The 15,159-nt window shown below is 41.2% G+C and overlaps 1 protein-coding gene across 1 annotated transcript in view; it reads right to left on the bottom strand.

Moving 5' to 3' along the window:
* SEMA3D (semaphorin 3D) overlaps window positions 1-15,159 on the bottom strand; it is a 146,154-nt gene that overhangs the window by 12,893 nt on the left and 118,102 nt on the right. Inside the window, exons 12-15 of the mRNA XM_082013885.1 lie at window positions 8,445-8,667; window positions 5,304-5,392; window positions 3,397-3,438; window positions 2,017-2,174 (exon numbers count right to left, since the gene is read on the bottom strand). Coding sequence (XP_081870011.1) covers window positions 2,017-2,174; window positions 3,397-3,438; window positions 5,304-5,392; window positions 8,445-8,667 — 512 coding nt within the window. The remainder of the gene's footprint in view (window positions 1-2,016; window positions 2,175-3,396; window positions 3,439-5,303; window positions 5,393-8,444; window positions 8,668-15,159) is intronic.

The following is a 15,159-nucleotide window of genomic DNA, read 5'->3' as shown; positions in this document are numbered from 1 at the left end:
AAAGCTGCATGTGGCCTAGAGAGATTTGTACAATTGACATCAAGAGAAGGGCCTGTGATTTGGGAAAACCTCTGGGAGGGGAAAGAGAAAAGGCGAGAGAAAAAAATCTGTCTAGAATAAAGAGCGTGCAATATAGTGACAGAAAGACCATCTAAGCCTGCTTTAGGAGTATGGAGCACAGATCTCTTGGCAGGGTGGACTGTCTTGGAAATACCTAAAAACATCCTTAATGTCGTATGTCACGGAAAAGATCTGAGGTTCAACAAGTGATATTCAAAATTTAGCTCAGGATCAGCCCAAGGTAATACCGACTGGTAAACCAATCATTAAAATGAAGAAAGAAAAGCATATCTGTCAGTTTGGTAACAAACAACTGACAAATCTGATTATCTTTCATCTTCATGGACAGAAAAAATGCTTGACACAATGATCTGAGATGATTTGCTCCCTTCCACAACTAACTTGTCTGCTAACCTCTGAATGTGTTACTTACTTAAACTCACTGTGATTTAGTGCAATTTCAGTGTAATAGCATTAAAAAAAAAAAAGTAAACTCTTCCTCTGTGGATGATTGCATTTGTCTCCCAAGAGCTACAAAAAAAAGTTGTATTTCAATTTTTTAGGAGAAGAAATGGAAACTGGAAACCCGTGGAGGAACTGGTTCCTTCCTTACAGCCACACTGAAGAAAACAGGAGTGGGACCTCCTATGTGCGGAGCAATGTCTCAGCAGAAAACCAGGTTCCTGAGGCTGAGCTGTCCACTGTGGTAAAAGCTGTAGACATGCTGGAAGCACAGGCTGCTACACAGAAGAAAAATGTTCAACCAACTGCTCCACTAGAGGATTCCCAAGGCCAGTCACCCATCCCTTGTTTTGGAGCCACAGACTTTTGGCCTTCCCACCATACTGCACATCTGTTAACAAGCACGGACCATCAATCTCCGTGTCCCAGCCCACCTCAGGCTTCAGCAAGCCTCATGTGTCACTAACTTTGCGGTGAGCCTGAACACTTGCTTTTCTCCTTTCATTTATGCTTCTCTGAATTTAGTTTGCTTTGGCTTTGAGGGAAAACACACAAAGTTCTTTGACACCATGACACCATAACCTAGGAGTCATTAACTTCAATGGTTTGTCTAATTGCCCAGGTTCCAGCCTTGCAACTGCTAAGGTAGAAAGTCTCATTCCAGAGTCTCAGCTCAGACTGCAACCTCCGACCTTCACTGCAAGAATTACTGTCAGGAAGGCTTTGTCCAAAGGGGAATGAAGAGGCTGTGAAGGGCCCTGGCTCAATGAGTGAGCTCAGAGCTCTGGCTAAATCAGCCAAAAACTCAAGAGACACATCCAGTAGCTTAGGTACCGCATTGCTAGAGCCTGCAGAGTGCTCTCCCTCCATGCAGATTCATGCTGCTCTCCTAGCTGGTGAGTACAGAAAGTTCAGATGGAGCTTCTTTCACTGTGGAAAAACTGCTCCCGATGCGGTCAAACCACAGTACTTAAATCTCTGTCTCCCTCTCATGGCTAGACCATAAATACAATCGATGAGCGTGACATGCTTTGGAGTTAAACCAAACAGGAGAAGATTCTTCGTTTAGCTCAGGGGATTAAATGTATCTTATTATTGACCACTCCAGGGTACTATGTTAAACTCCACTTTATAACTATGACGATGCCCTATGCAAAAGGCAGAAGCTTAAGAGAGGCTCTTGCACCTCGGGCAGAGTCAGCACAGCCTGGACCTCCATCTGAGCATCTTGTGCCTTAAAGCATTCGGCATAAAAAAGGAAAGTGACGGATTTATGATGTTAGCTGCAGTTGCTGAGTTACTGTCACACACACTTAAAAAAACCTATGTTATCTTCACAGTTCTTTGAGCAGAAATGTGAAACTTGGCCAGACTGTGATCAAATTTTAAGGCAAATGACATGCTAAGTAAAAAGGCAACAATTTCTAATTGGGAACCGCTAAAATTCTTGCAAGCAGCAAGATCTTTTACAGCACGTTGTATTTTTTTTCTTACCTTTTAGAAGTGGGGGCATATCTGGAGCAGGAGTTTCCGTCCCAGGCACAGTATGGGTCTCTGGCAAGGCAGCAGTCTGCACAAGCCTTCCCATACGTGTGACATCTGTGCAGAGAGAGCTGAACCAATCCATCCCTGGAACCAATGTACAATTGTTGCTGCAAATCAGGCAAAGCGAATGAATTAGGAGCATTCTCCAAGTAGCCCATTTAAAAAGTTCCCTTCCTCAGTGCCACACTTGCAGACTTTCAACCTTGCCCCAGATTTTACAAAATGCGGGAGAACTCCTCCTTCACCGTAAAATGTTTCTCAGGGCTCAGCGTGAATTGGCCAGTCCTCAACAAACCCTGACAACACGGCAGGGAGGAAAAGGGGTGGCAGTCTGGAAAGTTACCGGCACTCACCACCCTTACACCTTTAAATCCGTGCTGCAGCAAAAAATCAGAAAGAATGGTTTGATAACATATTTAAAAACGAGTGGCTGGATAGCTGTGACGTTAAGAATCTGGGAGCTAGGGGTGGCCGTGTGTGAATAAAACTTCATCTTCTGCTTATGATCCTTAGGTAGGATGGGGATAATATTACTCCCCTCTCCCCAACGCGTGAGTAGTTGCCGGTTGAGACAAGGGTGGTCCAAGTGCTTGCTGTTGAGCCGGGGCTGGCTCGTGCAGTGCTTCCAGCTGGCCTGCCACCTTTTTTCAGGGCAGACGGGACCCAGCTGTGCTGTGCGTGCCTGAACGCAAAATATCTCCTCGTGTGAGGGAGGCGTGCTGTGCCGGAGCTGCTCCGGCCACTTCTGCCGGGCACGGAGGGATGGCTCCGCTGTCACGCTGCCTCCCAAACGTGCACGTAGCCGTCACAGGGCTTGGAGCTGCCACGGAACTGTTTCCCATCGGGAGAGTCCCAACTGGGACTGGCCCCTGTGGCTGCCAGGATTGGACCACCCAGATTTAGACTGGTTTTCGGTCTGTGTGAACACAAATTTTAGCACAATGAGGCCCTGATCTCTCTTGACTACTAATAAAAATAACAACAATAATAGTAATAATAATAATAATTTATTACTAGATTGTAAAGAGACAAGTATTTCTAGTGTCTGGAAAGTGAATGTGCATTGGCTTCATTCACAAATCCCACTACCACGTGACTAGAGATTTGCTTCCATGAATAACTACCAGCTTGGGTACGCAAATTACTGTTTGTAAGCACATGTGAATTAGGCAGGCAAACAAGTTCAAATGTATCTCTTTCTTTCCAGATATATTTTAAGAGTTATTCAGGGAAAGTTTAGCCAGTAAGTAACAGGCATCACCTAAAAGTAACAAGCTACGTGTTCGGTGTACCATATATCCTGCAGTAATTAAATGAGCTTGTGATTACCTGCTTCTGAGAAATCTCCATGGTCGAGATAAACGAGGGATGCTGAAAAATGAATTAGTAAGGTGCATTAGTTTACACATTTCCCTGCTCTTAATGAAAAAGAGAACAGAAGTAAACTTAAAAAAAGTAAATAAAATTACAGATCCATTTGCTTGGCTTAAAAAAATATTAAAAACAAAAAAACCTGAAACCACTACCTTCATGCTTCCAAAAATACCTTCTATAAATATTCCCTGCTCCTATGGGGCAACTGACTTTAATTCTTAGAGCTTGCATTCTGTCCCATCCTGGAGACTGGGAATGAGCCTTCACATCAGCTTAAGTTCTTATTAAGCACTATTTGAAAGGCTTAGAGGGAATTTAAGGGATACATAGGCAGATCCTCTGCACCAGGACGTATTTCACTGCTATGAGAGAGAGTGAAATTTTTGCCAGTGACTGATGTTAGAACAGGACAAAGCTCAGAGCATTATCTATCACCTAATAGAAGATGATTAATCTAAGCCTATTGTTCAACGTTAATGCAGTTCAAGGAAATAAGGGATGTTTTTTCAGCCCTTCACCCCCTTAAACTTTATGGGTTCAAAAACATAGAGGTAACAGTTATAAATGTTACCAATAAAAAAGTGAAGGAATGTCTGCTGAGCAGGAAAAAAACCCCTTTTTTTTGCTTTAACTATGATATGGTACATTTGCCCTTGACGTTATGTTTTAAGAATGCAGCAAATTGGTGCACAGTGCAACTGCTGATTACTTGGCAAACCACTGAGTAATCTTGAAATTTTCAAAGTGATATTTATAATTGGTGTCCAAGACAGTGGGAAGAATACACAGAGACACTTTAATTCAGTTTTATCATACACATGACATATCAAAAGGCATATGGAGAAATATACTCTTTGAAATAATTATTAATGAACCCCTCCTTACACTTGGAAAACACTGTCTCTAAGTCCCACAGTCATTTATTTGGTATGGGCAGAAATTCTGGGTAAAACTTCATATAGCACATAGGAAAGAGGGTGTGTGAGAAAGTAATCAAAATGCCAGAGGTGGAGATAAAATTTGATGAAAACAAAAGGTGAAAACTGAGGAGCTATACAGAGTGAGTAAAAAAGTAAAATGAGAATGCAAAGAATGAAAAAGGAGATAATAAATTGAAAAGAAAATCAGTAGGGAAGACACAGGTTTCCATTTTCCTACTGTAACAGTACGTCGACGTCAGCTCCCTCACCAGCAATGAGGTTAATAAGAAATTGTGCCTGTGCCACAGACAGGAAGCTTGGACTTTTATGGACTAAGTTTTTGGACTAAGTTCTATTTACGAAGAAGTCATTGGTGTTAGCAGGGCTCTGGTTACTTTTCTTCTTTATCACTCAGCCAGAATAACCAAATCAAAATGGTAAATAATGTCGAGTCAGCTTTCACCAACAAATTAAAACACATTGAATTAAACCTAACTTTTTTCTTTGTGGGTTTTCTTTTTGTGTTTTTATTTTGTTTTGTTTTCTTTATGTTTTCAATTCCTGAAGTGTATTTTTAAATAATTTTTCTGTATCTGTGGAATTTTGTTTGTTTGTTTTTAAAAAAATTATAATACTTACAAAGATGAGACAATGGAATAATTAACAATAAAAATTAAAAAAATCTGGGCTCATAATAAGATTCCAAACTAAAGCAAGAAAGGATAAATGAGACTTTCTATAAGTCTGAAAAATCACGGTCTCTTTGGTTCTGGACTTTTTTCAATTGACTTACCCAAAAGATACCAAGGCATTTAAAAATTTACATAGTGTCCCTCTGGAAACTTGAACCAGTTCCAGTAAACAACCAGACCAACAAAGCCAGTTTGGACCTTAAAGTCCCCTGAATAATATTTAATTGATGTTGTGGCTGTTAATGCTTACCTTGAATATCTGCAGCTCTTCCAGGACCACCTCTTCCTTAGTCCACTTCTCCTTTGTGATACTCACAACTTTCAGGACTGTGCCGATGTCTGAAACAAATGCTCATCATGTAAAACCCAAAGTTATGTTTCAGTACATATGTGCCACTCCATTTCATGCCCTGAAGATAAAGCTATTGTATCGCGGCTGTAGCTTTCAAACAACATCTATCCCTATCTGCATCTATTTCTATCTACATAGCTCTATAAAATACATTTATGGTTTTACTGTATAGCTAAGCCAACACAATTGTAGGCTGCTCCTGGCAGGGATGGTCTAACTGTCCTTGCTACACACACACAGACAGACACATGAACACAGACAAGCAGGTCTGTGCTGCCAGCTAGAAGTTTCTGCACATTTCCTTGAGCCAAAATTGGGGCCCATCTGACCCCAAAGAGATCCAGTGTAGGGGACTAAATTGGCAGAAAATTATTTCTTCTTTTTTATAGGCTTAATTTTCATCCAGTGTAGCACCTTAATCACGTAGATTTCATTTTAATGTGGGGAGTTATGCAATGCACTTTTTTAATTTATCTTTTCATTTTAGGGAAACTTTTTAACAAAATCTCCATTCAACATCAAAATCTTAATTTAATCATTACAGAATTTACTTCTTTGGAGTTATGTAGAGAATTTTTTAAGTTAAATCTATTCATCAGTTTTAACCGAATTCCTGCTTGGTGAAAAATACAGCCGCTCATATCATCTCAGAGCATTACACATTAGTGAATCTTGAATGGCCTTAAAAAGAACCCTTAAAAACTGCTCAGGAGAAGTGGGCTGGGTGCTGGGATGTGCAGCGTGGAAATGACACAGCGCAGCTTAGTCCTAAGCATTATGCATACTAGTAAAAAGATGAAAAATAATACATTATAATGGAAAGAATGAGAATTTCATTCTAGTTTTCCCAAACTACTGAAGATCATATTACCAAAGCCAAAAGGATTTCAGTTTGTCTTATGTATTAGAGCTTTTGTTTGTTTGTTTGTTCGACATAATTGCCAAAGCATGCATATGTGCAAGTTGGTTACGTATATTCAAATATATAATAAGTTTCTGCTGCTCAAATCTCCTGCTATATCTCGCTATATAATATTTGAAATTTTATCTTCGAGTTTATTTTTTTCCATAGGGTGAGTTTAGAGGATAAAATAGTACAAAACCATGTGCTTCTGGAAAAGAAAACACACTTTGAAGGCAAGCACTGCAAATAAAGAAGTAGCTGCATATTATGGACTGCCACCTAGTGGCTGCACGGCCCATGCTGGCCTTGGCACCTCTAAACCGGATGATTTCCTCCGAAAGAATTACCGTTGGTGCTGGGTGGTAACAATTAACCTCGGAGTTTTCGGGTTCCCGATCTCTCATTATGATTTTATTCCTATGTAAAATTTTATAGTGGAGGATAGCAAACATCTGAAAGCAATCTCTGTAGCCACTAAAAAAATATCTTGTACGTTTTAACGAGTGAACTCATCTTTTCGGACAGCTGAGTTTTAAATTATTTTTCTCACTCCTATTAGAAGAAAAGTCAGTTATAGTGAGTATTCCTAAATCCTACGCATCTCAGCGCTTGGGAATATGTTCCCTTTCCTTCTCTGTTGATTATATTAAAGATTGCATGCAGAGAGCAACAAGGATTTTCTGTCATCACAGCTAAAGCTTATTCTCAGCCTTCTCAGGCAGCAGAAGAGCAAATAGCACTTTAATGTTGTTTTTCATGAAACTGTGCTTTTCTCTCTGACACTGCTCTACTTGACTTGTGGGGATCACAGAGGGACTCTTACACCGTCTTTTTTTGGAAGACAAGCGTTGTGAGAAGGATTGAGTCTGAAAGACACAAATGGTCCAAGAGAGAGGCTGTCTCTGGACTCGCGTGTGTGACAATGCAGCTGGGAAGCTCTTGTCTCAGATGTGCCTTCAGGCTGAGACAAGCCATGCTGTGCAAGGGGCAATGCTCTGTGACAATTCACTCCATTCCCCAAATCACTTCGGAGTATCTGTACCTATCAAACTACACTGTATGACACCAAATTTGCTTATAGGCCAGATAAAATGCTGTGCAACCCAACAGCACTGGCTCAGGATTCAAACATAAACCTTAATCTCCCTGCAGCTCATGGCAGCAGCTTATCCACTGCCCTTGGATAAACCTTTTCACCTCCATGTACTAAGTTTCATCTGCTGTGAGATGGGGATAATAGCAATGACCTCCTTATGAAAATGTTCAGATCTACCAGTGAGAAGTGCTTTAAAAGACTTATTGCTAGTGAGAGAAGGTCAAATTGTGGATTAAGAACAAGAAATCCCAGTGGAGTAAGACAGTAGATTATTACTTCCAAAATGTTATGAATAGGTATGTTAAAATTTCTTAGCATACCATGCTGTTGGGTGATTCATCCAGCGATACTAAATTTAATTACTATGGTAAAACTAGACTTTTTCCTTAAGGCATATAACTATCATAAAAATGTAAATAGACACATAATAATCCATAGAAAAACTGCAAAGCAAGTTTCTTGCCTGACAGAGTAGCCTAACCCGCTCAACCCTAGTCCTCTTTTTTGGAGCTGTTCACGTTGCTAAGTAATATCTTTAGAAGTATTTAAGTGGAATTGTTGCCTTAGGCTCAATTTTAAATCTTTCTTAGCTGTTCGATGTCACATGAGATTTAATGCTGAAGCACCATGTCACTACTGATAATATGAAGTACTCCTAGAGGTTATTAAGGTTAATTTTTTTTCTTCTAATTGGTTATTGATGTGCTGCCAGCAGGAATTGGAGCCAGACTACCACGCAATGTAAAGACAGGTATTGAACGGTATTCAGAGGGTAAGAAAGTTCAGATACTCTGACCCTTAACTGATTTATCACCTAGGGACCAGGTGGCATTAAAATCCCAATAGTAGCAATCTCTTTAGCTGACAAATTAAACTAATCTTATCACTTGCATGAAGGCCTGGCACAGAATCAGGAGCATCTTGATGCATGCATAGGAAAAAGATGTTAATCAACTGGTTTATTCAGGACCTGTTGGAGAAAAATTGCTCTTAAAAGATGCGGTTTATGCAGAATGATAGTGGGAGTCCTCTCTCATACCTGTTCCTAGGAAAATAACATCATACTGCCCATCCTCTGCCATGACGTGATCCACCACAATCTGAGTCAGACGATAGTCCACGTTGATTCGAGTGAATACCGGTCCTCCCGTCACTGGGTAAACAGACTTGTACATCAGTGGATGGCGTTTAATAAAGCTAATGACTTCATCGGGAAAGTCTCTGGTAGACTTTATGAGCGGATCATAGGTTTTGCTTGGACACTGAATGAAAGAGAGAACAAGAAAATGAGAGGAATATTAGGAAAGCAGTACAAGTAATCTGCAGGTTTCTTTGTGTAGTACGAAAGCTGACTGGTCCAGATCAGCTATATCGGTTTGTAAAGCACATTTGCCAGTGGCTGGTAATTTGATTTACAATTGAAAACGTTCAGTGTTGATGTGAAAGTATGGGAGCACGCTGGTGGTGTGCACTCCCCTGGTTCTTCAAAGGGTCATTTTCTCCCTCGTTTCTCCTCTTTTCATTTTTAGCTCTCTTCAAAAGCTCTTCCCCTTTATCTTAATTTTCCCTTATCCTACTCCCACCTATTCTCCTTTGTCTTTTAAAACCACCTAAAACTTGCTAATTTCTTTCATCTCACTCATTTCTATTACTAGTCATAATTATAAATCTTCTATTCCTGTTAGTTATATGCACACACCTGCAGCTACCTATAGATATATGTAAGCTTTGAAGAAAAAGTCTTACAGGCTTTTCTTCTTTTTCAGTCAGAGATTTTGATAAACGAAATTAAAACTTAGAGAGGACATAAACTTCCTTAGCTTCCCTAAGATACTCAGGAAAAGAAGACAGCATTAGAAAAAAAGTTGTCTGTTTGATGTTGGATAAAATGGGAATTAATTCATATTTATTGCATTAATATATCTGTAAACACAAATTGCTAAAAGTTACACAGATTTTTTTAGTTTTATAACCAGATGGTCTTTAAGACCATAACCAAGTCCCTTTATGTTTCTTCACAGAATCACAGAGTCATTAAGGTTGGAAAAGACATCTAAGATCCCCAAGTTCAACCACCAACCCAACACCACCATGCCCACTAAACCATGTCCCAAAGTGCCACATCTACAAGTTTTTTGAACACTTCCAGTGATGGTGACTCCACCACCTCCCTGGGCAGCCTGTTCCAATGCTTGACCACTCTCTCAATAAAGAAATTTTTCCTAATATCCAATCTAAACCTCCCCTGGAACAACCTGAGGCCATTTCCTCTTGTCCTATCGCTGGTTACTTGGGAGAAGAGACCAACACCCTCGTCGCCACAACCCCCTTTCAGGTAGTTGTAGAGAGCGATAAGGTCTCCCCTCAGCCTCCGCTTCTCCAGCCTGAACAACCCCAGTTCCCTCAGCCGCTCCTCACAAGACTTGTGCTCCAGACCCCTCACCAGCTTCATTGCCCTCCTCTGGACACACTCCAGCACCTCAACGTCCTTCTTGTAGTGAGGGGCCCAAAACTGAACACAGGATTCAAGGTGCGGCCTCACCAGTGCCGAGTACAGGGGCACAATCACTTCCCTACTCCTGCTGGCCACACTATTGCTGATACAGGCCAGGATGCTGTTGGCCTTCTTGGCCACCTGGGCACACTGCCGGCTCCTGTTCAGCCGGCTGTCAACCAGCACCCCCAGGTCCCTTTCCGTCGGGCAGCTCCCCCAGGTCCTTTTCCGCCGGGCTGCTCTCCAGCCACTCCTCCCCAAGCCTGTAGCGTTGCATGGGGTTGTTGTGGCCAAAGTGCAGGACCCTGCACTTGGCCTTATTAAACCTGATACAGTTGGCCTCTGCCCATCGATCCAGCCTGTCCAGATCCCTCTGCAGAGCCCTCCTACCCTCCAGCAGATCGACACTCCCACCCAATCTAACTGTGTTCCTGAAGAGAGCATAAGACATGCCTTAATATTCATACCACGTCCACCGATAATGAAAATCTATTATTATTAACGTTCAAGCAGTGCATTCAGTACTGTTATGTACTTTGAACATTTTTTTTTTTTTAATCACATATTGGAGCCAGAAAATTTAGCCATAAACAATGTAATAGTATAGGAAAATACGTATTTTTTCTTTAAATAATTAGAAACTGCTTGTATATAATATTATAATACATGTCATCAGTGTGGGCCACTTTGGAAATCTGGTCTTATGAATAATCACAAATTCAATCCGTATTCAAGTAAAAATCAAGTTTTCTGTGAGAACATTAGTGAAGCTAGTAAGAAATCAGGTTGCTCAGTGATTTTTCTCATCCCAGTGCAGCACTTAGTCACCATTACTCCAGTTTTTGAAAACATTGCTTTAAAACCAAATAAATTCTCATGATGGGCTTGGTACATCTGCAACGAATTTCACCTCCTCGTTCCCTGCCCCACTCATGAGCACCTTGTCACGTTGGATATTTTACAGAGACAAGGAAATCAGGTCTGGAGTGAAGGATACCTGTCATGCTGTCTAGCTCTCGTTTCAAGACACAGGTACCAACATGCAGTTAAATTTGCTGCATGTGGAACAAACCAGTGCAGGCATCAGTGTAATGGACTTTCAAGAGCAAGTCTAGAGTGCCCTCCGGTGGCTACCATGGGATAGTGTCAAGTATTTCAGGTGCAGGATCTTCTCACAGATCAAAGTTTTTCTGCTTTTTGTATTTCTACTCCTCTTACGGAGGCTGAGTTTCTGCCCTGCTGATGCAGTGAGCCAGAATTGGGCAAGATCCTCACCAGCATGCCCAGTTTTAGGCTGATGGCTTGATTCCTCTTGGGAGATATGCTGAGTTACTGTGGCAGAAAGCCCCTAGTAAATGCTTTAACCATGGTCATTTTTCCAGACTGAAACACCCACATCTATCTTTTCCCTGTATATGGCCTTCAATCAGAGGCCATAACTTTTCACTGAACTGCACCTCCTATGCCTACCGTTTATCTTTTTCCTTAAAAAGGCAGATTCTCCAGATGCCAGATGATCCTTGTAGCTCATTATTTCTCGGAAGTGACTTTCCTTACTCATCCACATAGCTGAAACTATTGCCCAGGCCCATGGCTCAATTGCTGCAGCATCCTTTTCTCTGGCTTTGAACAGCACAGTCCCATCTTCTTCTGGTCCAGACAACTGCTCTAGCAATCACTCCCTCAGACACTTCCCCAGTGTCACTCATTTATTGCTGGGCTTGGCTCCCACCTCTGTTAGACCCGTAATGACAGACTAATCAATTCAGCTGTTTCTTTGGCTTATGCAAAGTGGGTAGTTTCTCACACATTTTGCTTTAAGACCACCCACAAACCTACCTCTTCAACCTCCTTCAAATTTTCCCTTCCGTGCCTTTCAGGGTGAGTCCAGGAACTTATTTGCAAGGTTGGTGACCCATCATCTCTCATGCTGACCTATCTCGCTTTCCTTCCCATGGCTGTATCTCTTTTCTGTCTCTTGCTTTACACTTAGTCTCTAATTCGAGTCTGAGAAAGCTTCTCTTTTGAATCTGGAGGCATCTAGATCTGTTAGTGGGGCACTAAAAATCCCGGATTTGATGCACTGGAAACATTATTACAGTTGGTGACATATATAACTGTTGATTGCTTCTTTTTTAACACTATTTTTAACTAAGTTATCCCTGTGTTTCCTGCCAGGTGGAGCCATAACACAGTCTGTGGAGGAAGAAATGTGATTAAATAATGTCTCTCTAGTCTGCCAGGAGAAAGTTAAAATTTGCAGTGAAGTAGCTCTACAGTCCTCCTTCATGCCTAATTTTGACAGAGAAGACTTCGGTTCACATTCCCAAATCTCCAGTTTGACACGCGTTCAATCTGTGGTGCCAGTTAAGGGCGTGCAGCTAGGATTTATTCCACTATGTAAGGTTTTGCATCATCCAAAGCATTTGCAGTAGGAACAACACACAGAGCACCATGGGCTGAGAAGGTCCCTCCTTCATTGCTGGCAAACTCCCTTCTCACGGCTACGTAACATCAGCCACTAACCAGCAAATCTGTCCCCATGGGCTCAGGACCAGCCTGGATCCTTTTCTCCCTTGGGTTTCCACTGCCTGTTCTCTTCCTGGGCTGAGGGGTGCTCGCAGCACACTCTGTGGTAGTGCTGGCTAAAAAGAGAATGAGCCTCTGCCCAGCACATACAGGTGTTGCATACACATGCCTAAGGATGAATTCATGCAGTAAATACAGCTAATACAATGCAGAATTATTCTCTTCATATACAGTTCTATGTGAACGTGCACCTGCGTAAATACCCTAAATACAAAGATAATAGCCACTAGTTAAACAAAAATTTCTGACTGAGGATAACATTCTCAAAAGTGTCAGAGACTACCTGTATATTCAGAGACAAAATGGGCCAACTGCAACAGATTCTGTGCAAGCACCCACTTGCTTAGCGTTGTTTCAATCTGTGAGAGTTAAGCCTGTGCATCCTTATCTTCATAAAGACTCCAAAATTGTTGAACGAAAATAGGTCCTAGGCTCCTGAATCTCCTAAAAGATTTTGAAAATTTCTCCATGGACCTGTGCCAATTCTCCTGTGCCAACTTGAATTAAAAAATATTCCATTGCATATTCAATCATTTTGTTACACTACAGAATTTAATGTACGGCTGTGAGAGAACTGACAAGAAAAAAAAAGATGTGTTTGCATTGTTGCCCTGTGATAACTGCTCAAAGGACATCCTTTGAAAATGCAATTTAATACAGGTTAGAAAGAAGAAGAGGAAAGTTCTATTGTAAAAAATAGTTCAACTGGAAACATATCTTGCAGTGACTTATCCCTAGGGGTTTTATGCTAGCATTGCTGTAAGAACTTCACACTCTGGCTTGCTGGGTATGATCTCCCACATTCTGTTTTCTGCTGTGCTTTCACAAATTAAAGTCTTTGCAAGGTTATACCCTTGAGGTGGGCTATAGTCAGCTTGGTTTTTGAAGAAAACAGTGTGAGTTAAATAGTTTCACAAAGAAATACATGCTTTTGTATTATATAGCAAAAGAGACTACAGAAAGGCTGTGGCAAAAAAAAAAAATAATTATATTGTAGACTTTGAGGTAAAAAACATAAAGTGAATCATAATACAGGATAGATGATTCAGACAGCACAATAACTGCACAGAAACCAAATCACGTCCACACTTGCTACACAAGCAGTACTTCAGGAATGAACATTACTCCTTACCTTTCGGACAACCAAGGTCTGAGTCTTTGCCACTTATATACCAGAATCAGACCTCAAAAACCCCACTGATTTCAAAAGCATATTCATCTTTGCAGGGGTTGAACCAACACTTGTGGAATCAGTAGGAAGAAACACCTGTCCTTTAATTTCCTTTGGCTCAAAAGGTAGCATCAATTTATTTTATATAGGTTGAGAAACAAATTCACTTCTTCACTTGCCCAACCATGCAATAAGTCTCTTCCCCCATACTATGTACTAGCGGTTGTTTTTCCCTTATATGTTCATTTTCTGTGGTTCATGTTCTCACTCACTATTCTGAGTTATAGTCAGCATCTTCTGGAAACTCGCTGATTGCTCACCTATTCACAGCTCAATCCCAGAAGTCCATTTCTATGTCAAAAATGGGAGTAGCCCCGGGGGTCTTAGACATGGCCTAGATTTTTGCCAAAAATGCATCAACGGAGCAAGATGAGAGCAATGACATCACTTACTAAAACCCACTAGGATAAAACGTCTACCAATATAGAACTATAAAGTTGTTACGGTCATCCCAAAGGCCCAAACCCTGCCACGCATGATATAGGGAAATCTTTGCCAGCTTGTGCAGTTAATTTAGTAGAAACAAGGAGTAAGGATCTGATTCAAAGATCCGCTTGAGTCAACAGGGCTTTTTCCAATTATTGCAGTGGGCTTTGGATTCCATCCCAAGACAGCATGACCACCAAGAGCAGCTGGGCAGGTGTGGTGCTGTTATGCTTGGCCAAGGGAGCTATTTCCAGAGGCATCACTCACTGTGGCATGATGGATGGAACAGGGGAATGAAAAATTAATTTTGGCCACCCTTTGGCAAAGTCCTCAGGCAGCTGTTTAAAGTTGTGTCCACCCATCATTGCAGAACAATACCCGTAGGCTTGTGCTTCCTTTCATAGCAATCAATAGGATGTATGATGGTAGAGGCTGCATGGCCTGGTGGGTGAGTGAAGCAGCCTTTCACCTCTGAAAATGTGAGTTCACATTCTGTTGCATGTCTCATGATAATGATATCGGTGTTCTCTGTCCAGTTCACAGAGAACATATATTCACATCATCAGCACCAGATGCTGTCTCAGATATGTGACATCTCCCACTGGAGACAATAAGAGATTTGCATTTACATCAAATGCCACAAGAGTAGGTTGGCAGGGTTGTTTCATGTGGGCTGCAAGAGAATCTGGCTCCATAAAAGTTCTTATAACAACATCACTGTACTCTTTCAGCATCTTCTGCTTTTGCAACAGGGTGGGATTAATCTCACCCGAGCTAGATTCTTACCTTGGCTCTGTAGGAACTGCACAGAGGAGGTGTCTATCTCTTTCTAATAGAGAAGTCTAAACAACTAGCTCAGATTTGATGCTTTTCTTCTACATAGCTGACATCAAGAAACATTAATCACATTAAATTAGTAAAATTAGTACTGCTAGATAAGAATCCTGCAAGAAACTTATTTACCATATAATTTATTCTTCTGAGGTTGCTTAGGCCTTCGCTGCCATGAATGAC

This window comes from Phaethon aethereus (assembly GCF_964289735.1).
Source record: "Phaethon aethereus genome assembly, chromosome: 1".
NCBI lineage: Eukaryota > Metazoa > Chordata > Aves > Phaethontiformes > Phaethontidae > Phaethon > Phaethon aethereus.
Note: the sequence above shows the minus strand (reverse complement) of the source record. Positions and strands in the feature narration are given on the sequence as shown.